Source organism: Pterocles gutturalis, unplaced genomic scaffold, assembly GCF_000699245.1.
Source record: "Pterocles gutturalis isolate BGI_N339 unplaced genomic scaffold, ASM69924v1 scaffold28943, whole genome shotgun sequence".
Classification (NCBI taxonomy): Eukaryota; Metazoa; Chordata; class Aves; order Pterocliformes; family Pteroclidae; genus Pterocles; species Pterocles gutturalis.
The window spans coordinates 27,845-53,603 of NW_010121392.1; the positions used below are offsets into that span (position 1 = coordinate 27,845).

Below are 25,759 nucleotides of genomic sequence, written 5' to 3' on the forward strand. Positions count from 1 at the left end.
GTTGTGGATCATTCAGCTTTGTTATGTTTCTTCCCCCCTCCAAAAATAAAATGAAAGCAAAACACATACCAACTCATTCACTGACATGTTGGCACACACTGTGAAATAACTAACTGGTTGCAGGGTCTCCATAAAAATGGAAAACGTGGATTTTTCAGGTGACAAACTGCTTTTAGCCAAAGAAAAAACAGAAAATGGATATGATGTACCTTTTATGAGCAAAACAGGAGAGTTGCGAGGTTGAATGTGGGTCAGATATCTCTTAGTGGCAGTGGTTTTCAATGCTGAAACATTGTGTTAAACACAACAGCATAAAAACTTTTATGCCAAAGAGATGGGAGATGATGATGGGGGTTAGGCAGGGACCCTCAAAACAGCCAGTAGCTAATGCTGCCTTTGTGGTTTTATATATTTGCCTATTAAAATGACAATACAGGCATGGAACATTTAGATTTAAGAAGCCTTCTTTCATTAAACAACATTAAACAAACTGACAAAGTAGGGGGTTATGACTCCAGTAATTGAAACATGCTGTTCTGTTCAAGACCAGAACTCTATAAAGACTCTTTTCACCCAGTAATGCCCTTTGTGTTTGCCTGCTACCCCTGCTAGAAATTACTGTAGGCCTGAAGTATGTCTTTCCAAGTGGAGTGGGAATGACACAGTGCAACACCACACTTGGCAGATGGGGTCACAGCCTTTTTAGGACGTTGACATTCATTGTGCATTGGAAATCAATTTGCAGCTCAGAGTGCATGGAGACTTAGCTGGACTCCCCTCCCCACTGTTTTTTTTATGTTAACTTTAAACCTAGGATGCAGGAAAAATAATTAGATGGATTAACTTAGGTTAACTCAGATGGAATTCGGGTAGTTTTCATTAGCTTAAATTACAGTGTGCCTTTTCATGGATTCTTTGCTTTTCTAGATGTATATTCTGAATCTGTATATTATCTTGTGTTTCTTTTTCCTTCTTTCTTGTAGATGTTGATGAGTGTCAGGATAACAATGGAGGGTGCCAGCAGATTTGTGTAAATACTATGGGCAGCTATGAATGTCAGTGCAAAGAAGGCTTTTTTCTGAGTGATAACCAGCATACCTGCATTCATCGCTCCATTGGTAAGTTTTCTGTGTGTAAATTGTGCTCTTTAGAATAACTGTGTTCAATCAGAAGTGCAGAAACTGTTTGGGTTGGGTTTTTTTTTATCCCCAGTGTTCCCGAAATCATTTCACTCGTTAGCTGAGATTGATTGATTTCTCTGCTACCCAAACTTGTAGAAGAGCCATAAATAAGACAGGGGGAAAGGCTTTAGTTTGACGTAGAAATTATACTTGGTTCGAACAGCAGGCTCTTTGGGCAGGCAGAGGCAGATTTTCAAATGGCAACTTTCTGCTTCTGTGTTTCCAAGGCTTAAAAATTTGTCATCCATTTTCCTGTCACATGTCTTCCACCTTAGAGAGCATGGTGTCTGAAATCAAAATGAACAGCTTGTTGATTCTGGAAGTTATACAGGTTGTGTTTTTTTGCAGACTGATGATGGCTGAAATTATATATTGTCACTCCATTTTTCTTTGGTTCAGTGCTCTGTCGAGGGTGGATTAGAAAACTGCTTCTCTGTTGCCTATGCACTAGCAGTAGACATCCCTACTGCAATCCCTGCGAAACTGTGATCCTTGTCCACTGCTGATTTTGACTAGCTCTCTCTTTTCTATACATGTCAGACATGGAAGACAAGTTTGAGTGGAAAGGGAGAAAAGAAAACAGCATAGCTATAAATCTTTGCAATTAAGTGGGCTCTTTATGTGTTCATTCAGACTTCTGGTGACCCTGGCAGCAATGGCAATATATGCTAGCAAACTCATTTACCAATAGGCAATACAGAATGACAAAGTAGCAAGACGAGTCTGGTGATCAACAATGTAAGCATGCTGTAAATTTCAGCAAGCCACACAAATGGTTCTGAACTATTTTAAGTCACTAATATTAACCAGAAAATCCTGCTTGGACATAGAATATGAATTTAGTCACTCTGTTGACAAGAAAGCAAAACGTTGTAGTGTAGCATCTCAGAAATGTAAATGTATTTCTGACACTGTGTGTCTGCTTACATAGAATTGGAAAGACAAGTAGTCATTTTGATTTTCGGAAATGTGATTCTCCAGAATATATTCACAGATCCACTTTTTATGTTAAGTTTTAAGCAATTGAGGTATTTTGATTATGAGAAGAACATACAATTAAGCTCTATCAACCAGTGCATTTTAAAGGTTGTTATCTAATGGGGTTTTTAGTCATTCTTTTCAACATAAATTGTTCAAGTTTCTGTCCAGTGTGAAGTAACCCTGACACAAAGATACCCAACAGAGCAAGGAATAGTAGCAGGAGGCTTAATGAAAACCACTTGCAGAGTACTGTGATACAATCATTATTTCAGTTTGCACATTATAAAAATTCCCAGCTGTAATAAAAGAGAATTTAGTTATCTGAGATGGAAATTAATGAAAAAAAATGAAAAATGAAACTCTAAAGGCAAAAGTTGCTTCTGAGGAACGGACTTATTGAGGGAGAAGGGTAAATTTTTATAACCAAGAGGATTCCTAGTTTGCTGGAAGGATTGGGGGAGTGGATTTGAAAGTTAGCTGCTGGATGCATATAATAAATATGCATGGGAATAATATATTTGCGTTAACTTGTTTACAAATAAAATATAAGACATGGACGTTTATTTTAGATATGGAAAAAAAAAGCAACTTAGCAATAGTGATTGCAAAGTGTTCTATGAAAAAGCGGTTTGTAGCTTTTTAAAAATAAAGTGCCAATTTACAATAGCAGCAATCATTACACTGTAGTGCCATGATCCCCTGATGAAATACATCGGGTGGGTATGCTGGAGGAAGGAAATGAGATGAAATTATTTCTTTCAGTTGTCAGAGGTGACTGAACTGCAAATAGCAAACACGCATGGTGAGAAAGTAAATGGCTTTTTCAATATCTGTGTTTACTCACTTCCATGTGTCTCACTTGTGAGCGCCACCACAAAAAAAAATACGCACCAACATATGTAGCCAGAATTGTGCCTGGGGCTAGATTGTGTCTATACCTCTGTTGGTAAACAAGGCAGAAGTGGACAAAGGCACACCACACAGCCAGCATTGCAATCCAAACACAAAGGCGCTGACTTGCCAAAGCTCTTTAGCAAGCTTGTTGACTTTGAGCATAATAAGATCCATTGATTGTGGTGGGATTACTTTTCTGGCTCTGAAAAATGCATGTGCAATCACACATCTCGGTGCCCTTGACATCACCGAAAGTCTCTTCAAGGACTCAGCTCACCTAAAACAATTAGCCACAAGGTTCTTCATGCGGTTTGCTACCACCTTTTCCCTCCTCTTTTCAAATGCCTTGGGAAAAAGGGAGAAGCATTGCAAGGTGCTTAGGATTTACTTGGATTTGGGATGAGTTTGGAATGGAGGGAGCAGTACCAAGCCTAAGCAATGCTCTGTCTGCAGGCCCAGCTCACCTGCCTCAGCCATCAGCAAGACTGGTGCTGAGCACATGCTTTGAGCTCATCAGCACGTTCAAGTGATGTGGTAGTTTCAAAGTTGAAAAAGGGCATATGATATTCTCTCAGTGGCTGAGCAGAAGAAGGAATATGTCCCTTTTTGCACTAACCAGCCAAGGGAAAGGTGTCTTCTGTTATGACACACCTTCCTTAAAACTGTCAGCTGCTATGTGAATTTTCTCAGGTTCCAGAGATGTGCTGTGACTGTCCCAGTGTTTGGGGGTGCATTGTGCCACTGTGCTCCCACCCACAAGCTGTGGTTAAAAGCCACACTGGAGTTCATGGTAGGGGCTTTTAATACCATCCTTGTGTCCCAAATGGCACGTTTGCTTGCCATCTAGAAGTGTTCTTATTATTTCCTGTGGACCAAAAGGATTAATCATCCACAGAGAAACATAAATTTTATACCCACGGGAGGCCAGGCCAACATTAAAGTCAGGGCAAACCCTCATTTGCTTTATTTCACTGACTTCATTCTAGGCCTACTGATTTTTCCTGCTCAGTCTCAGTATCTTTTGGGAGGATACTATGCCCAGTACAATTTACCTTATTTATTTTTGCATGAAAGAGAGAATTGGAGGGAGAAGGATTGTAAAAGATACAGAGAACTTAACAGTTGTTTGTCTTAGTGTATCATAATTGCAGTAGTAGGTGTGAACACTGTGATTTATAACACGGACACATGTGTGTTTGTTTCCTCGTGACTTAAAAAGAAACCAGAATAAAACAGCTGTTACTGTATCATCTCCAGCTCCAGAGGGAGCATGTGTTTAATAAATGTGGAGTTTAGTATCGTACCCTACAGCTGTGACTGAGTCAGGTGAGTGGGTTACGTGATGTTTTCTCTTAATTTGATGATAAGCCAAAATCAGCAATTCAGCAAAGCCTCTGGGCACATCCTTAAAGTCCTGGTGGTGTCAAAGTTGGTTAAAAATCTGAACTGGGCCTAAAAAGCATCAAAATAGACAGAGTTTAGCTATATGCCTGTATCTCCACTGAAGTTCAGAATGATCAGAATGAAGGGTAAGGTATGTCCCATTTGCATTACAACTATAAAAGGTATTGTGGTCAGGAGCCCTGCTACAAACTGCCGCGGCAACTGAAATTCTCAGCTGAAGCATTATAGAAAGCCATTGCTGTCCCACCTCCATAGGGCAAGTCTCCTAAAGCACAAAGGGTGTTTGCTTACAAGCCAGATACTTCAGGAGTTCTGTAGCTAAGAAGACTTCTGTCATTTTAGATTCCATGCTCTGAATGTCTGCTTGAAGCACAGTTATACTAATGGTCTTTCACTGCCAGTGTTTTGATGTAACTAGTTCCAAGTAAACTAAAAAGGCAGGTACAGTTAGAAGTGGTAGCTGCAAGTGGAGACAAGATGAGGTGGAGAAGTACCAGGCTAAGAAATCTGGAAATTATGATGGTCTGGTGAAATGGTGGAAAAGCTTTTTATACAGTTGTCACCATCGTTTTCAAGCCTGTTAAAATACCATTTGGCAAGGAAATGCTTTTTCACTTCCCCTTATCCCATTAGCCTTATATTCTTAGCAGAGTTAGGGAATTTGACATGAAGTCGAGCTACCACAATTTAGTAAATTACTGTGCTACAAATAGAGTCTCAAACCCAGCTTGTCTCATTCTGCACTGAAACTGTAACAGTTGAGTCCCAAAGGAAAGAGAAACATGCTAAGCCACCTTGTCTTGCATTTGTCATGGGTTAAATGGACTTATGAAGTGGCTTACCATGCTTGTGCTGATACATAATAACTTGTTCAACTTGATTATATGTTTAAACCCTTGTTAATTTTGCAGTAGTAGTCCTTTGGTCAGCTGACATCAAACTACCTTGTACTACTTCTTGTACTGAGGGTTAGAAAACCACCTTTGTTCAATTTTTTAATTCCTACTTTCCATGATTTATTTTTATGCTTTACCTGTTTTCTTAGTTCAGTGCAATTTTACAGCAGTACAACAATGTGTTAGGACTCCCTGGGAGGAAGCATGATCCCCAGTAAGTACAGGAAAGGTAACAGGTTGAGATTCTGGACTTTATTCCCATCTCTGGTGTGGATGCCTTGTGGGACTCTGGGCAAGAAGGTTATTGTGACTCAGAATTTCTGCAAAGCACTTTAGAGGACAGAAGTGCTTTTTCTGCAGAAAGCACAATAATCTATTCATATTTAGATTAATGTGGAAAGGTGACTTTAAATAATTAAGTGTTGCTAGCACCATTCCAGACTTTATGAAGTACAAGGTTTTTCATCTCAACTATGAAAGCTCTTTCATGATGATGTAACCGGTTAAATTACTCCATTACTTGAATATACTTTGCCATAGCTACCCCGAGTACAGGCATCCCATTCACTAGAGCAAAAAAGACCTGATATGATTGTAAAGTTGAGGAATATGTGTAAAGTAGAGGAATATTGGTACTCAACACAGTATGACCTAAGTATAATAGAAACTTGTCTCTTTATAGATTCCCATGATACATTTTGAATAAATAGTTCAATTGATTATCATTCACAGAATACGGGATACAGAATGTAGCCAGGAAAAAAAGCTTAATAAACCATTTTAAATCCCATTGTGCCCTGTTAGAAGTGTGTAACCTTTTAAACTGTATATAACCCATTAAACTTGCTGTACTTCAGTTTCAGAGATTCTTATTTGGTCTAGCAGCCTATGTGAAGGGCACCTCACATTGCTTTCTCCATTCCTCTGGAATGGAAGGAGTTTGTAATTTGTCTGGAGGGAAAATGTAACAGGTGAAAACACCTGGTGTAAGTAAAAAATAGTCTTTGTTAGGCCTGATCTTCCTCCTCTCATATATCAGTAATTTATCATGATTAGGACTAGTAAAGTTATACTGGTATAAAACTAGTTTAAGTGAAATCTGACCTAAGTTCAGCTGTGACGGGAAGCAGTAACTATGTAATCATAAAAATGATATTTGGTTAAAGTGAAAGTAAGTAGTCTCATAGAGTCATAGAGCAGTCCAGGTTGGAAGGGACCTCGACAGATCATCTGGTCCAACCTTTTGTGGGAAAGGGAGCGTGGACGAGGTTATTGAGTGCCCTGTCTAGTTGCATCTTGAAGACCACCAGCAACGGAAACTCTAACGTGTCCCTGGGGAGGTTGCTCCAGTGAATGTTTGCTCTCTTTGTAAAAAAATGTATTTCTTATGTCAAGATAAAGCCTCTCCCAGTGCAACTTGTACCCATTTCCCTTTGTCTTCTGCATGTGACCCCTTGTGAAAAGAGAGCCTCCATCCTCTTTGTAGCTGCCCTTTAAGTACTATCCAAATAAATCTAAGTCTATCCAAATAAAACTGCAAAAGCAGGGTTTTAAGTATCAGAATAGCCACTAGTATTTTGTTGTTTTGGTTTTTTTTCTCCTCAGCTTTTCACGTTAAGGCCTTCAATAAAAGTCAGCTTAAACGGTGACTGCTTAGGATGTCACAGGATTGGAGGCAAAGGCATGTCACTTTTGGCTTACAAAAATTTTAAATGCATTTGAAACCTGAGGCTGCAATATTCATTTTATAGGTAGGAAAACTGAGGTGTAAATAGTCCAGTATTGTCTAAAGCTCTTGTGACTGTGCCTGAACTGCAGGATAGATTCACTCCATTAGAGCAGCTGCAGTCCTCCTACTCAGCGCAGCCCAGATGGAAACAAGGATGTGAAGAATTGATACAGGATATGAAATTGAGATAGACTTTCAGTATATCCCAAGTTGCAGAGTTAAATACAGCCAAATAGAGTTGGTTGCAGGCCCTCGTTGAGTTCCTAGGGACCAGTTCAGACCCGTGTCATACTTATACTCAACAATATATGGAAGTCTCCATATATTCTACCTTAGTTTTATAGCTCACTTGCCTTCTGAAGGAAAAAATATTGTGCTTCAGAATTTCCTTGGACTTTGAATTAGGTTTGATTCAGAAAGAAAACCAAATTTTGTTGAGTAATCAGTACCCTCTGCTGCTTTGCTTCAGCTAAGGTTGAATGCAGCAGTAAACGAACTGGTTAGCGGGATGCAGTGGTGGTGAGTTCATCAAAACTCAAAGGAGAAATCTCCCAATGCTCAGGAACAATAGCAGATTGCCAGATTTTGCTAAAATCTGGGACTGAATTCTAAGAGTGTTGTGCAGAAGCTGTCCTGTAACAGGTCCCAGATTTAAGTGTACTTATCAGAACAGACATAAATATTTTAAAAATAAAAAATAAAATAATACTAAAAGAATCAAAGCCTATATGTACAAGAAAACACCAACTGGTAAGTAATCTAGAAGTCACCTGTAATTTGCACATAGTGCTTGAAAACTAGTAAAAGTAGATGCACAGTTGAACATGACTGACTAAGTGATAAACTAGGACATGCAGATACTTTCTCAGTGAACCAGAATCTGAAATAGTTTAATGGTACAGTAGTTGTTTCTGCATGGCTCCATTGCCAATGCCTTTTCGTACAGAAAGGATGAAACTTAAGGGGGAAAAGAAGTGTGTAAGAAATAATGAAGCTGGAGATGCAAAGGAGTGTGCCTTGGGAAGAGCAGCTGCTTGAAACACCCTGCAGCAGCATGACAGCCAGCCAGCTTGCCAGGGGCAGCAGGGAATTTGTAAGTCAGATCAAAAATCTCTCCACACCTGTGTGACGGAAAGTGCAGCAAACAGCCTGTAGCTCAGCAACTGACTGACTGGCAGTGCTGACAAGATGGGAAAGCTATACGCACGAATGGGAAAACACAGTCGAAAGCAGTACATTAAAAAAAAAATTAAAGAGAGAAAATATGTAAAAGGGGCTTTCACACTCAATCATTCAATAGCATTGGAAGTGAACCAATGTTCTGTTCATACTGTCTGCTCTGGATATAGTGGGATTATACTAAATAAAAGAACTTACATGTTTTTTAAAGGCCTCTAGCATCCAGTTGACTGAAACATCAGGTGAGAAAGATCTGGGAAGAATATTAAACCACAGTGTACTGGAAAAAAGCTTGCATTCACACATGCATACAACAAATGGACTCTGTTTTAAGTATGCTATACATTGGATTTGTCACGATGTGTCTCTCTCGTGCCGTCGGGGATACAATGATGAATTCAAGGCCTGCTCTGAATACTGTGTAAAGACGTTCAGCATCATTCATACCTACTGTAGTCTCTGTGGGTCTCTCCATGTACATCTCATATTTTTCACTATGCAGAGAAATCAGCCACAAACCGTGTTGCGGACACTGTTCCTTTTTTCTGCTGTTCACGACAAATCTCAGAGATGAGATCCAGCAGCAGGAACTCTCTAAAGGCTGATACCACAGTGTGGTTTTGGCTATAAACCAGTAGGAATAACTGCCAAATACCTGTTCATATGTACTGTTACCCTCCTGTATATGGTATGTGTACTATGCATTTAATGAGTTCCATTAATTATTCAATTCCATGTAATTATGTTTGAGGTTGCTCTGAGCTATTCTGAAATAATGTAGGAGTTAATGGAAATAAGAAGGAAGGTGCTTGTATTTAATAGCCTTGTATATTTTCAAGCCTAAGAATACTTGCATGCTCTGCTAAGCTTTATATCTTAGAAGTAGCTGGGTCATAAAACTGTTGTATTTGTTACTGTTCATGGTGGTATTCTGATTATTTTGTACTTGAGCACCAGTCAAGAATGGAGCCAGGTTGCACGAGACCTTGTACAAACTGGGAAAATTTACAGCCTAAGTAAAAAAAGGCAAACATAGGGCAGAGGACAGCACAACACACATAGTCACTGTGAATGCTTCTATGGCAGAAACATTGTAGTGGCACCATGAGATATTTTTAAGAGGGGGCACAAAGGAGGGAGGGAGTGAGACAAGGTTATACCAGGTAAACAGAAAATAAGAGGAAGAGGGAGAGAGACAGCTAGCCAGCCAAGTGGAAATGAGGTGGAGGAGAGTACACTGAAGAAGAAAAGAAGGGTGTGAAACAGTTAGCACGAGGCAAAATCTATGCTGCTTCTTTGTCTCTCCTTAATTCCCTGGCTCTCTAATGCCATTTCTTTTTGGTATCCTCTCCCTCATAGTTTTCTTTTCATTTTGGTAATTCCTCTTCTGTATAAACCACAGTATAGTCATAGTATAGTCAAACTACAGCAGTGTCTTTGAAAACTAATGTTTTTGTCAGTGGAATGGGTCCTGTGCTGAGATTGCGAAGCCTACCTGCAATCGTGTGCAAGTGATCAGGATGATACCCTTGCGAGGGTTCAACTACTTTACTTCTCCCAGGAGTCAAGAAATGTGGAAGCAGAGGCATTACATATAACAGGGAAACAAGCATCATGTGATGTTGGAGTTACTCTCTGAACTCTGTTCGCTATTGATAAGAGCATTGAGCTTGCGCAGTGAATCAGTTCACCTGCTTTTTGTGCATGATGCATGGTATGATTGGCACTTTGAAAAGGCTCTGCCTGACTTAGCAGTGCTGTGAAACTGCAAATAATCTTTCTTCTCTTGTTCCAACATAAAGCATTCACCTCTGAGTAAAAGCAACAGCACTTTTGTCCCTCTTTGATATGGAGCACCTACTTTAATAGTTCTTCTCTGTACTTAGAACTGACTAAATCATTGCACACACAATGTAAGCCAATAGTATCCAGTACGGTGTGCTGCAGGCATTGTGTTACATTGGTGATTTACCGGAGTTGGCAGGTTTTCTCCCTACAGTTAACATGGACTGGGGATAATATAATAGCTGCTATCTTCAATCCATATCAAACTGCAAAGTACTAGGCAGGGCAAAACTAAGAGCCTTCTCACTCAAACATTAATTTTTGGCAGGAATTCACATGATCAATGTTGGCATTTCATTATTTAGTGTAATGAGAATTTGTTATTTAAACTGACATTTGTTTGGAATGCTGCAAATGCCAAGATGAGGAAGCAGGGATGTGAATGGTTCTTACGCTGTGCATTTCTCGTTCTGCCTGCTTCAGAAGTGAACTCCTAGTTATTTGCTCTTCTAATCAGTAATTCACTAGAGGATGTCGCAGGAGTCTACAAAAACTACCTCAGGACAATAAACCCCCTCTGAAGCTGTAGGTTACAGATATGGGAGGCAGAAAAGTTAAATAATTTGACTGTAATGGCTGTAGAAATCCCAAGAGCTTTCCAGAAAAGCTGTGAAGGAATCGTTTGACTGAGCATGGAGTTTAATTGATACTATGTTGATTTCACCAAATCTGCTTTGTAAAGCTGAGTATGTTTATATATATGCTCCTGCTAGGAACAGAATGCAGATACTCTGAGCCCCATTCTTTTGGCCTGGTGTTTAATTCCCTTCTTTCATCCCTAGTGCACTTTAACATAAGTGATTGATGAATTATATGTACATGTGTAGAGATCAAAGTGTAGCACAGGGAGCCGGGTGGATAACAGTGCGTTTTACAAATCCTGTCCTCTCCTGCCTTCCCTCCATACACTTTTTGTTCTGTTTGTTCTCAATAGGCTCACTGTTGTAAATTGAACAATTTTTGATGGCCAGGCAGCTTGACTTCTTACTGAAATTTGGGATTGTAGGTATTGTATTTTGTGTATTGTACTCAGTAGGTATGAAAGGTGCTGAAACATCAGGATGCATGGTGACTCTGCACTCTGCCCTTGTACTGGGAAGGCACCCAAATTGACAGTGGGAATGGGTGGGTTCTGAAAAGTAAGGCAGAATACAACTACTTGAATAGATCAACCAAATGTTGTCAACATGATTTTTGAAAGAAGTGTATTTTTCCACTAAACCAAATTTTGTTCTTTGAAGTAGCCACTTTTCCTGGAATAATAATAATCTTATATTTAAAAAAAATAGAAAAAAACCCCCAAACATAAAAACTCTGAAACATTTAGGTCTGGAGGTATTGTCCTTGGCATTATATGATAGAGGTGGTTAGGCAGCTTTGTCTGCCTCCATAGGCAGCTGTTATATTGCACTGTAGCATGAATGTCCATGAAGCCCCCTTATCAAGAGGAGAGACTGGGCACTTGGTGCAAGAAACAACTCAGACATGAAGCCTGATTTGTTGGGTTAAGGAGCGTATTCCTGGTGGTGTTTCTGAATCACATGTTTCCTTTCACAGGTGAAATATTTCAGTGTTAGGAGAGCTTTCCAGGAAAAGGCCAAACAAAACAAAAAAAGGGTCCTACTGAAGGGCAGCGTTCAGGCTGTGCTTGAGGTGAGACTGGCCTGCCCTGCCCTTACGGTCAGCATTGTGTCTCTGCATGCTCTTCTCCAGTACTGGGTTTCTGCTCCTCTCCTCTCCAGACAGAATGCTTTCAGAGCTCCCTCTAAGCTTCCCAGGAAAAGCTATCATTTGGCCTAAGTGCTTCCCTAATGGACATTTAATTACTCTGCTCTAATTGGAGTCTGAAAAATGTATCATTAAAAAAAAAGCCTGTAATAAGCTGTTTTAAACCAGGATGAACAATACTTTCCTAGCCTAATCTGTGTCTCTCTCTTGAATCCTGAAAAGCATGTTTACCTGGAGATTTATTTTGAAAAGGCTTTCTATGTAGATCTCAACATGACTTTTTAGCATTTGGCTAAGTTACCATTTGTCTTCAGCTGGCATTAGTTGAAAATACCTTGTGCTGTTCAATCTTCTGGGAATTCACAGAGAGAGATAGTGAGCTGTCATTCCTGTGCTATCTCTCAGAGAAGCTGACCACTTATCAGCCAAATGAACTCTGAGTTAATCTGGAGGATTAGCTGTCAGGAGCTCTCTGAAATATTCCATGATACAGCCCCATAATAGAATAAAATTCCAGAAAAAAACAATAAAATCAAAGTTACCAAGTTGCCAATTACCACTGGTGTTCAGTGGTAATTCTCTGTAGTTAGATCCTTTAAAAGTAGAGCCTTGGTGGGAGCAGGAGAGCCCCTTTGTGTTTTTTATGTTGTTCTCGTTAGTTTCATGCAAGAGGGACATTAGGTGGCTAAAGGAATTTTCCTGTTGTCCAGACTGTGGATATGTTTTTTGACCTGGCTCTGAGGCTTTCTAGACCTAGTGTAAATGGTGCCACTTCTGAGTGCCCATCAAATTCACTGCTTGCTATTAGCTACCAAGTGCCCAAACCCAGAATGTAAAAATATCTCCAAGCACTCAAAGTTTATTTATGTGTCATTTCGTTAAATATTTTTGCGGTTGTTTTGTTTCTTTGTTTCCTCTAAAAACACCTGTAAAGGCCTTATTTTCTCTTAGTGTTTATTATGACTCACTTCATGGAGATACTTCTGTGTTGAGCTATACTAAATTGAGCTATGTCAAAAGCAACATTGTGGTCAGAAGTGTGGCTGTGTTGAATGACATACAAATTCTCCTGTTCCGTATTTATTCTCTCCTTGGACTTCCACAGTCTATTTACAGGCAGAAACAAGATTTCCCTGCTTCCCAATATGACCTGATACCAGGAAAAACACTGCCATATTTTTCTGCTTACCTTGACCACCAACAAATACTACCCAAATTAAAATCCATATTCAGTGTTTAGCTGATGCTTTTCATCAAATAGAGCTGCTTATCAAGAAGAATTATATTTTTCCGTGTTCACCCTTGCACAGCAATATTTACTGCTTATTTACTTTCTGAAAGTCTTGTTGACTTCTTGCAAACAGCTCATAGCTTCCAAGGGGTTTTATTCACCTTTCTTTTCTTAGATCATTGAAGCCAGGGATGGCTGCAAACCAGATATACTGGTAGCAGATTTCTGTGTGCAGCAGCTCTGTCAGTGTATCTTCATCTTCATTCATACTATCCTTTCACCTCCTTGCTCTTTTTAAAAAAATGGAATACCAGTTAGGCGTATACATGGAGACTAGGATGAAATAATATGGCTTTGTTAGACCGTGACATTTGTGGAGGCTAAAGACTACTCCAGTCACAGCTGTAGTGTTCTCTCTGGAGATGAGGTGCAATCCTGACCAAACTGATTCAGGAGTCCACAAACTCCAAGCAGCTTCAGTAGGATTTTGACCAGCATCACAAGATTGTGAACATCTGCCAACAATAGAGACTGAATAAGAAGATGATGCAAATTGTGATTATTTCTTTAGGTTACACCATTGCATAGGTAAAGTAAGTTGTGAATAACCATGTGACCATCATAAACTTTTTGCTTTCTTTGGGAGACCTTAGCAAGTCATTTCACTAATCTGTAGAACAGAAGTGTCTCTAGGACCTACAGAGAACTTTGAGAAAGAGAGCAAAAAAGTGCCATAATGAAACCAGTAAGTTATAAGTAGGTTAAAGGCATTTCATTACTGAAGAGTATGCTTGCAGGGCAATTACATAGTCTACTAATCCCAAATGCAACTAATGATTGTTATTGTAGTAAGAAGTTGGTATGCACTGTAGCAGAGCAATAAACAGGTGCTGAGATAGTCACTTTGGCACAGAAGAGAGCCTGCTACTTTTGAGATTAAGAAACTATTCTGCAATGACAAATAAGCCTCAATGCAGAGAAGAAGAGCAATAATACGAGTGCAACAGAGTGGTTGGTGTGCACCCTGGATGTTTCTCACCCTGAATGTGCCAGCAGAGCATATATACTTCTGAGAGAAGCAGGTTCTTCCACTTTCACACCACTGTTGCCCCATAAACATTTCATTCATTTCTCAAGTACAACTTGCAGATTAGGCTTCCACCCATTGTGTTGGTGATAGCATTTGATCTTAAATGGCTAATAACATAGGACTGCTATTTCAGGTGCCTCCACATGAAATATGATGCTGAGTGCCCCAGAAAAAAAATTAACTGTTTGTGGCAGGAATGGGATCGAATTTGCTGCTGTGTGGAAAATGTGTTTACCTGCATGCCCACTGTGTGTCTGTGTTTGGTGCTGGTTGTAGCATTTGAACAGAGAAGCAAGAAGATTATTTTGGTGATGTAAATACCAGTGATAATAAAAGGAGAAATTGTAACTGTGCATTAAAATAGTCCTCTTGGTAATATTCTTACTCTGATAATAAAGGATTTTGTTGCTTGAGGTCACTGGATAATTTTTTTTTTAATGCCTTAATGGCGCCAGCTGAGCAAGTCTTGATAGCAGGTAACTTCTTTCAAATGGCAATATATTCATCATCTCCATTCCACACCCATCTTTCCCCAGCACTTCTCACTTTTCCCCTGACCTAGACCCTGCAATGTCACCGTCCAGACTGTGAATCACTCATCTCTCTCCCTCGTGCCCCCACCAAATGTTATCGTCACGCTGGCTTGAACCCTGACATTTGATTTGTGTGAGCTAGGATTGCTGTGTGTCTCAGGCTGACATTTTATTCAGATTCCTTCTCTGAGGAAAACTGAGGGAAAACAGAGCAATGTATTCCATTTCCACCAAATGGCAAACTGTCTTCCTATAAAAGCAAACCCAGTAAAAACTTTGGAAGTTCATAGCTAAATGGCCCTTTCATGGTGAAGATACGCTGGACTCTTACAATGCTTAGAAAACAGCATATAATACCACCAACGTGTGTGTACTTAAAATTTGTATATACAAATACATATGCATTTTGTAAATATATTTTCATAAGATGTCCCTGAATGTGGCTGCTGTGACCTCACTCCATGCCTGGTATACCCAAGGGAGGCAGCATTGATTTTGTTCTCTGGATTTTGTAGATTTTTCTGAAAGCAAAGGAGAGGCTTGTGCCTACACTGCATTTTACTTTAATGTATGGTCAGGCTTTCAGGCCTTTGTTGTTGGGACTATTCATGTGCTTAAGTGTTTTGCTGGATTGGAGCCACAGAGCAGTTAATGAATTAGTGCACATACCAGCGTATAGCATTCTGTTTCTTCTTTCCAGACAGTTTGTATTTCCAGTATTTGAATAGGATATAGGGTGACCAGAAGCCCGTTTTCTTTATTTATGAAATTGTATGTAAAAATGTCATCTCAGTAGTTAGTATTTCTGCATCACCTTGTGACAGATTAATTCTCCTTCCCCTTTTCTTCCCATCCAAACTCCATTCCCTAAAGAAAAAGTATATGTGGTGGCCATTGTTGCTATACTTTCTTCTCTTCTGTGAAAGTGGCAATGTATTAATGTATTTTCCTCGTGGTATGTCCCAGACAGTGTTAGAAGGAGAATTTAGCTGCCAAATAATTAGAGTGATGGTGGTAACAGGTATTCAATGCCGGCTGGCACACGCTTCTCTGAAAGCATTTGCCTAATTCTGTGCTTCAGCTTGGAGTGTGGGAGAGTAGCTGTGTATCTCTTTGGCAAATTTCTCCTTTGGAATGAAATTTTGACAGTGGCATTTGAATTGGGAAAACACGTTTGTACACAACTACTTAGGCAGCAGATGAGTTCTCATTTTGCTAAGTTATTTGTGGTCTTCTGTATTGATGCTTCTGCTTGGTAGTAAATAGACGAAGCGAGCTCAGGATCTCCACTCTTCCACTGGCAGTGCTTTGTGTGGCATGTGCTGTCAGTCACCAGCCCACTTGTGTCACAGCTATGACAGGTTCTGGTTTCTACTTTTGATTAATATGTGGTGGCTTTCTCAAAGCAAGGTCATGCCCCAGTAGAGCCAGTAGTGCCGGAGTTCCACCTTGCAGGAAGCAGTGCTGCTGACTGCATTTTATCCTGCATATTGATGTTATTTCCTGGCCTGCTAGGCCTTTTCTGTCCTGCATCGTGGCACTACTGTCTCCAATACTTGGTTGCATTAACGAGATGAGAACTAATTTTAAGGCACTGATACGTGTTATTTTCTCACAGTGCTGCTTCTGAGGTAGTTACTTATTTTTCAGTAGAGCACCTTTCATCCTGAAGTATCGCAGGGTGCTTAACAGATGTGATCCTAGGAAATGCCATTTCCTCTGGACGGAGGACCTTGAAGACATGGACATTATGGGACATTATTTACAGCATGCTCTGGGTTTTACTAGAAGCAAACTGTAACACTCACAGTAGTCATGAACACTAGAATCAAGTGAACAGAAGGAGGAGCTAGGGATTTTTCTCCCTTCACCATGTCCCTGAAGAACAACTGAAACTCATCAAGAGTGGATAGAGACAACAGGAGGCAACAGCCTTAGTTCTGATGTTACGTAGAGTGGGTATGCTAACAAGCAACCAGAGTCATGCAGCAAACAGTAGATAGACTCATTCCTTGAATAGTGCAAGCTCCCTCATAGAGAGAAATAAAGAAAGGGGTGTTTATAGAGAAAGCAAAGTTGCAAATGGTAGCTACTCTGTAGGTAAAAAGAGGAGAACTGGGAGTGGTGACTTGCAAGGGATATTATGGCAGAAGAAAGCTGGCAATGCAGTAGCTGTTGGACAACATTACATTAAGTTGGGAGTTGGACTCGATGATCCTTATGGTTCCCTTCCAACTCGAGGTATTCTATGATTCTCTGATTATCATAGATTGTTATGATTCTATGAGTTATCAAGAAAACCAGCACAAAGAGGGAGAACACCTCAGGAAGATGTAACTAGATTGGGGTCAGAGAATTACAGAAAACAACAGGATAAGTGATGTTGAAGGGATGGGGGAAGAGGAAAAATTCCATAGCCTTGTTTGGAAACCTCCCTTACATTATCTTCCCTTTCACTACAGAAGAGGAGGTAAGTAGTTCAGCCACCCCTGTGGGTTAGCACACCCTTTTTTCCATGCCCAGGGACCCTGAACAGAGGCCCCACTGAGATGGGTGATGAAAAGACAGGTTCTGGGAAGGATATGTCATGCTTATGTGGGCTGTTGGACAATAGACTCTCCATCGTGCTAGAAGATACTTTAAAGAAAGTACAAGCAGTTTCTGTATTGCCAGGAACGTGCAAGATGCACGAGATTACTGTGATGAGCTCTCTTACCTTCACTGGGATATAGAAGGTAGTTTCTTATACCCCAGAAAGTTAGGAGAAATGTCTTGGGATCCTTTCTGCCCCTGTTATGTGCATCAGCTTCTATATAGCAATACAACCTGACTTTCATTTGTTGAGAGGGCAAGGGGATAAGTATTTCAAAATTATTCTTTTAAATTGCTGTAAACAGCCTTAAAAAAGTAGTTAGTGGTGACTATGTTGTATTGTATACAGTACAGTGCTGTGGGTTTGTTTATCCACTGAAAAGTAAGTAGGAAGTGTGAAAGAAAACATGTCTGGGCACAGTAAAATATATCTGTTCTTGTAGACAGTCAGTGTATTGTTAACGTGCTGATTCATAAAAGTGTATATCCCTTCACACAGCAATTTCATTCTAAGAATCCTGGAGTCTTCTGAAGATGTATTGACGTTAAGCACGTAAAGAATAACTGCTGATGTTTTGAGGTAGAGAGGAGTTGTTCTCTAACACAATGTAAGCACAATAAAATGTTTATACAATCATTAAACTTTCTGCATTGGATCAGTCATTTCCTATGCTAATTCTCACTCCTTACAATGTTAGCAACGGGCCTCAGCTGACAGTATCATTACAACCGACACAGATCTCAGGCTGACACTGCTGTTGCCCTTTTGTTTTGAGTCTGATTACAAGTAAATTATTCACTCTGAGATGCAATGAGGGAAAAGGACTTATTCCTGCCTTCAAAGTCTATGGAAAGCATAAAGTCATGCTGCCTTCAACTCTTCCTGATAGATGAATACAGTGACTGTGTGTAGCACCCTCCTGTGGTGCCTTCTGGCTTTTACTGCTAGTTTCATTTTCTTCTCTGCTCTCTTTACCAAAATTAGTGTCATGATACTGACTCAGAAGTTGTAGCCAAGACTGAGGACAAAAAGGTGTACTGTGATTAGTAATTCATGTGATGCCCATCAGCTTTCCTCATGAGTCTTCTTACTATTTCTGGGTACTACCACATCTTTTCCCAATTCTGCCTGCCCTCAGATGTTGAAAAATATTTTATCACTTTAATCTTCTGTTTTCTGAATGTATTTAGTGTAATGTTAAGAAGTTATATGAAAGAAGGAGAAACATCATGAAAAGGTAAGTGTAGTGTGAGTAAGTACCCTTCATCACACCTCTCAAAATTCCTCATTCTTAGTCCCGGTAGCATCCCTTTTATTCCATTTCTGACCCCTTGTCAAGAGCAAGAAATTGTCAGTCATGCTGAAATTAGTTTAAAAACTTCATGTGGGAACATTCATCTAAATTATCTCTTTCTACAGTTTATTTCAAGAGTTGAACTTACATTTCCAAGGTGTAGATCAAGCAGCATTAGTCTGCTATGATGTTATTCCATTCCATATACACTACTGTATCCTAATTATCTTAATATAAAAACACTACAATATTAATCTGCATCATCAATAACAGTTATTTCTATTGTATATTGCTTGTTTGTATCCTCATCTTCTCCACAAGAAGCATGTACACGATCTCGTAATTCATTTCCCCTTCGTCCATTCACCTCCAGAAGTGATATCTCTGTCATACTCCAACTTTACCGTTCTCAGGGAGAATTACGCTTCAGGGAAGTGAGTAGGGATTTTTAATTCCTTTCAAGATGATGAGAAATTGGGTGTAGAAGTCATTTAAGGTAAGAAACAAGAATTTGATGACACTTTGGTGGCAAGTTAGTGTAGAAAATGGAGAGGATGTCTGATGTGGCTAATCTAGGTAATGCACTGCGGTTTTTTGTAGTGTAGCACTAGCATTTCCTAGGCTCTAAAGGTTTTGAGCCTGGATGTATCACCTTGCTGTGGTCCCACTGAAAGAGGATAACATCATGAACCACTGAAGCCAGGCTTAGTGGCCAGTCTCCTTTTTATCCAGAAGGTATAGAAGGTGCTAATTGTGAACTTGCTGTGTTTACTTGTCAAAGAAAGCAAGAGGCTTCTTCAGCTAGGGAGAGAATTTACCAATCAACATTCAAACAAAATAGACTGCAGAGTGTACGCAAACTGGTCAAAATACTGTCCTGTGTCCAACTGTGTCATTTGCTACGGTTCAGTTATAGTCACACTTTTTCATGGTGATACTTCTAGATTGACAGCTGAAATGCAATAGTGATAGAACAGACTGCTTCCGTTACAAGGAACTACTCAGTGATGCATTTCTAAAACAAGGGATTAATTTTCAGATTATGCTTTGTGTAGCTCTGTGTTGAAGCCTTTGGTTTCTTCGGGAACAGAATGGCTCCCTTTTTCTGAATGAATAAAGGTCTGCTACCTCCATAATAAAAACAGACACTATTCCGTATGGGTTTGAAAAACAGCCATACCAAAATTAGATTGAACTGATATGTTTCAGACTCTTGTTATCTCTTAAAGAATGTTGCTCCTTTTGTATGATATTAAATTGCTGTTATGTGTCACTGTAGAAACAAGAATGGTTAGGTGAGTGATGGAAGAAAGGCTGACAGAAAAGCACTAATTAAATACTGTTTTGCAAAGCCCTCATTGAAATTCATAGCTTGGTACCTTCAGGGACTTGAAAGTAGGGGAGATGGAAAGATTTCAATTAAAAAGGTATTTGTATAGTTCTTTGTGAAGCAAATCATTGCCTTTTTAATATAAAGCATGTATCTGTCTAATATGCTTTGCAGACATCTAACATCATACCTTGAAACAATGACTGTTTTAGTAGGTCTCAAAGCAAGATATTTTGAAATAAAATAAAAATCCCGTAGACCTAATATTTTATTCAGATCAAGGCTCTGAGGTTTTTTTAACACAAATGCAATCTGAAGTAATTTCTACATTGACTGATTAGAAAATTTGAAAGGAAAAACATACTTGCAAAAAGAAATATAGTTGCTTATTAACTAATTTAGTTCTTTTTGTTTAGCTATGGTTGTAGTTGGCATCTGTGGTTTTTTAATGTACACAATGATCCTTTTATTCTTACAAAGCTTTTAGATTATTTTTTTTTTAATTCCAGGGACTTTTGTTGCATGACATCTCATTGAATAGCTGTCTGAGCAACCTCAGTCAACAAATAACAGGAATGTAGCAATATATGGCTAGAAAAGGCCAGGGCCATCAGCTAAAGTCAGTTGCAAGAGATCCATAGTTCAAAAGGGTTCAGAGAACTTCTGTTCCAGATGCAACTAAATACCATGGGCCACAAAACACTTGTCAGCAAAACAAACTCAAAACTTATAGAAGAACCCCAAAAGCCACAGCTATAATTTATCACAGTAAGAAAAATAAAAAGTTCAGGCCATTGCCAGTTCCCTAGGTCCTTGAAGTCACGGGGAACTTAAATTAAGTTCCCAGATAACCCTACTGTTCTCTGCCCAGTTATAAAAGACAGCAGATCCGGAATGATCACTGTTGAACTGACCTACAGTAAGAATTCCTCTTGTGCCTAAATCTCATGGTCAGAATATGAAGAGAGTGTACTAATAAACAAACACTGGCAGGTGCTTTGAACAGCTGTTGTAACAGCAATAAAACCTACCCAGTCTAAGCAGTATTCTTCATCTTCTTACCAAATCACGAGCTCTGTCTCACTCCCAGCAAAGCCAGGAGTTTTATAGCATGCCTTGGAGCATCCCTAGAACCAAGTCAGTGCAGATAGTATGACTCAGGGCAAAGTGCCTGAGCAGAGTGGAGCTAAGGAAATCTTGCAGAGAGGTGCAGAGTCATTTGGATCTCATTAGATCTCATGCAACACTTGAAACTCTATCTTGAAGCCACAAGATTTTGACCCTATGAATCTCTAGAGCATTGGCCTGAAATGAACAGGATTTCTTGGCAGGAGCACAAATGGCAGCATATTAGGTCAGTGCCCTTTCAAGGGAAAGTTGCTCATGAATTTAATCTTCTTCGCTTTATTTGTGTTTGTGTGGGGCATGTATGATGATGCTTGAAACTTTAGCTGCTGCATCATTGGAAGCCGCACAGCGATTGCCGGGCTTTATGGGAAAAATAAATACCAAAAGACTGGTTATTCTGATAAGATAAATTCTACCTCCTTTATGGATACAGAAAGGAGAATGTAACGGAATGCTTTATTTGAAATTAATCCTTTTATCTAATACCACACCCCCCCCCCCCCCCCCCCCCAAGCTTATCAATTCCTTTTTTTTTCTTCAGAAGTTGCCTTCACTTTTTGCTTGATCCAGGAGCTTATCTAGTGAAGTACTCCACTGATTTTATTTTTGCAGATTTCTTATATAGAACTGCTCAGGTTATGTCCATAAAGAAACTTCATAATGGTTCTGTTATCAAGAAGAATGATCCAGGAGTCAGAAAATAACTGTGGTTTAGGACCTGTTGTCTCACAGTCAGTGGAACACCCATGCCCACATGCTACTACAATAACCCCTGCTCATTCTGTCTCCTTTATGACCTTGACCCCAACCATGCCCCTCCTGTGTCCCTGATCTCCTATGAAGACGGAAGCCATGTACGCTGTGGTGGGTTCTAAGCTGTGCTTTTGTCAGTAACTCCTATTTTTTTCCTGCATGCTGACTGAGGGGGTGGTATGCCAGGTAAAGTGGGGTAGCTCTTGCACTGATGTTGCAGTCTTTCCTGGCTGGCAATGCCACTCTGCTTCCCTTCTCTCTGTTTGGTTGCCAATTTTCCCAAAGCTTGTAGGAATGTAATTATCTTTGATACCTCTACCCTCTAGCTAAGTGAGCTGGGATTGCCCAGTGGGTTCAAAAGTGACCAAGTGGGAGGACTGACAGAAGGACAGACATCACAGTTGCACAAGCGTCATTTCCTTGTAAACAACAATGGTAACAACATTTTATTTTAAAGTAATGGCTACTTGAAAAGTTCGGCTGTCTAGGCTTACATTTTTCAATTCAGAGATTTTCTTTATTTTCTTTTTAAAAAGTTCTACACATGGCTTGAATAAAAATATGTATGCTCTTAAAATTTTTTGTAATTTTTGGCCAACCATGCTTAGTAGTTATTGCTGCTCTACACAGGTTTAAACATAGTAAGAACATATACTACCAGTGGCAAAGCTTGTGCATTTTACACTTTGAAAAAGCACATAGCTATCACTTAGGTGATGAATATTTCAGCAGAGGAGCTGGCATTGAATGAGATGATGCTATTTTCTTTTTATACCATTAAGATTCTTAAAAAAACTTACTTCACTGTGGTAAATGCAATACAAGTGGTAAGAATCTCTAATGCAATGCATTTGTTTTATGGATGGGACTGTGGCCAAAAAATATATTTAGGCAGCATTACTGAAGTGCTTGTGGAAAACTAGTATTAATTTGTATTACAGTAGCTTTTAGGTCAGGGTCTATTGTGTTAACTGCTCTATACTCTATACAGAGAGAGACTGAGAAGTTGAGACTCTCCCTTGCTATTCAGATACACGAAAGATGTGTATCCCGACTTTACAGGCAGGGAAGCATGATATTCAGTGCCCTCCCTAGGGAGAGAATGCTGCCTTCTGATTTCTAGACCACTAGATTTCTAGCCTCCAGTACTGGTGTGAGGCAAGATTTCACAGAAAAACTGTTCATTAGTTGAAAAATGATGTTTAAGTAATCTCGAATGATGAGCAAATTTACGGAGAAATCAGAGAACTCATTCAGACAGAGAAACAATATTTGGAAATTAAATACACATACATTTCATTTAGATTGTAGGTAAAAAGGGGGTAAAATACCTGAAATAGTTGAAGATGAAAAATTTTTTTTGATTGTCTTTAAATTAAGCTGTTGATTCTTCATTTTGCCAAGAAAACTGCAAAAAATATCTGCTGAGCCTAAATGAAACAAAAAACAGAAGTGTTTTAGACTTGATACTCAAAGCCACTCCCCTTGTGAGTGGGGGCGGGAAAGAGGTTCTCCAAAGCTCCAGCATTCAGGCTCAAGTCAGTAGTAGGAATGACTATGAACTCTAACCAAGAAGTGATTCAGAGCACCTGAGTTTAGGAGCTGAGGCTCTCTGTGGAGAGAAGAAGGCACATCCAGAAGGCCACCAAGAACACTGTTATTATATGCAGCAAGGAGCAGGATTTATTCCACTGGTGTTACGGATATAAGTAGAATGCATAGATGTGTAAAATGTATAGCATGCATGTAGTATTTGTCTCGGTGGCAATTAAACCCACACTAAGTAAGTTGAAAAGAAATTTTTCTTTCGAATTCTGAAATAAAACTCCATTGCACCCCGAATTTTATTTTATATAGTAAAAACTTGTTTAAAGCTATTTAAAACTCTTGCAATTTACCCTTTTAAAAAATATTTCTCAGTATTTTCCAATATACATACTTAACTGTGCATTCTGTATAATGAGTCTAGTCCACCCTTAACAATCTAGAAAAGTGGTCCTGTTTTCAGTCAGAAAGCTGTTGGGTAAAAGTAGAGGGGAGTCAGATATGCACGTGTGTTGAGTTGGTGCTTACTTGCCAATTTATTACTGTGGAATTACGAGCAGAAAGGCTAAAAAGGAAAGTGCTTAAGAAATGTCTCATCTGCCTTGTGAAATGATTTCTTCATTATCCAGGAAATGTGTGTAATGGAATAATCTGTTAATAGTGGAAAAAACCAGAGTATGTAGGCCATACAGAACATGCTAGAGGGGCTCTTCTTAGATAGTAAGAACAGCAGGACTTGTTCAGAGTACAGGTCCATCTTGCGTGGTATCCTGTCTCCAGTAATAGCCATAAGTATCTAGGGAAGAGAAAAAGCAGGGCAGGTGTATGTGATACTTCCTGGCAATGTTCCCAGCTCATCGGGATTTCCTAAGCGTGGTGTGGTTTGTCTGCTTGGTAGCCATTAGTGGATCTCCGCTACACATGCTCTTCTTGTGTGCCCTTGAATCCATGTAGGCCTGCTGCCTCTTGTCTGAAGAAGTGCCACCTCCTGTTTTTCTCATCCTGCCTCCTGCTCCCTCCGTTTGGTGATCTCTTGATCCCAGGGTGCGAGAGAAAGAAAACTGTTGGTTTGTAATGCACTCTCACACATTCATTTATGATATTGTAGATCTGTACAGTACGCCCTCACTCTAGGGTCACTGAAAACATCTGGTCCAGCCTTGGCATGGACAGCCCTTGGCTGGAAACCAACCTGGAGCCCAGCAGCAGCTGCGGAGCCGTGCAGAGGTGCACCCCCCTTCGACAGTTGTACTGAGGGCCAAGGAAGTTGCTTCACCAGGTCGTCCAGGCTCAGGTGAGCTGCTTGGGCTGCCCTGTGCATTCACACAGTGTTGTGCGCAAGCCCATAAACACTTCCAGAGCAGTCACGAGTTCAGTACAAAGACTTGCAATACCCCTGCAGAAGTTAGCTCACATGCAGTCAATCTTATTAACAACCCAGCGTGCAAAAATGGGCAGATTGCTTCTGATGGAAGACAATCTTGTGAGCATACAATACTACATTGTTTCGCAGCTAGCCCAGTCTGACCTGAACTGGTCAACAGCTTAGTTAATCCTGAACCTGGAAACAGAGCCTAGAGTGAAAGAGAGCTGCTTATTTTACTTGCATGTGACATCATTTGGCACCCATATCTAACCAGTGATTTACTGCTTATCAGAATGCAATAAGGTTTTGTTACTAGCTGTGGGTTTGGAGTAGGGGGTCTATGTAAGTAAAAGAAGGTGAAATTCAAAGTAGTTGAATTTCTTTTTTTTCCTCAGGAGGTGAAATCTATGGTTTAAACTTTCCGGCATGTACAAGCCAGCCCAGATTTATTATAAGTGGATGCTTCTTCCTAATTCTGATTCTGCCTTTGGTAGGGGTGAACCTAAAACAATGTAGATTCATGCTGATGTCCATCAGAGAGCCATGAGAAATAGTGGGAGTTTGCTTGCTTGAAGATTACGTGGTATTCTATGTTTGAAAAAGTGGTAAGGGAAACATAGACAAAAATATGAAGCATTTCTGAATAACTAAAAGCCAGGACGTGTTTATCAAAAACATAAAATATGTTTCAAAGTAAATATTGAGCGTAGCTGAAAAAAATCTGTGACTGTATTTCCCTCTCTCCAACTGGACTAATTGACATAAAGTTCTGTTTCATGTGGATGGCTTGCTATTAAGAAGGATTATTTTTGTTGCAGTTGATAGCACAAGACCACTTTTTCTCCCTTTCTTTTAAGAGATACAGTGATAGCTTCTGCCCAGTTAACCAGGCTAACCAGGCAGGCATACCACTTTGGGCCTTTCTGCTGTCTTTGTGGCTGGTAATTCTTTCTTCCAACTGCTTCATACTCTGCTGCCTAACAATTCCATATCTGATATTATGGTCTTACTTTCAATATAAGTACACCATTTTCTGCAATGTACTCTACAGTTCTGTTG

General features: G+C 39.8%; 1 protein-coding gene across 1 annotated transcript in view; it reads left to right on the forward strand.

Moving 5' to 3' along the window:
* LOC104464502 (signal peptide, CUB and EGF-like domain-containing protein 1) overlaps positions 1-25,759 on the forward strand; it is a gene marked incomplete at both ends in the record, with an annotated part of 72,456 nt that overhangs the window by 22,820 nt on the left and 23,877 nt on the right. Inside the window, one exon of the mRNA XM_010077228.1 lies at positions 984-1,118. Within this exon, the coding sequence (XP_010075530.1) occupies positions 984-1,118 (135 nt within the window). The remainder of the gene's footprint in view (positions 1-983; positions 1,119-25,759) is intronic.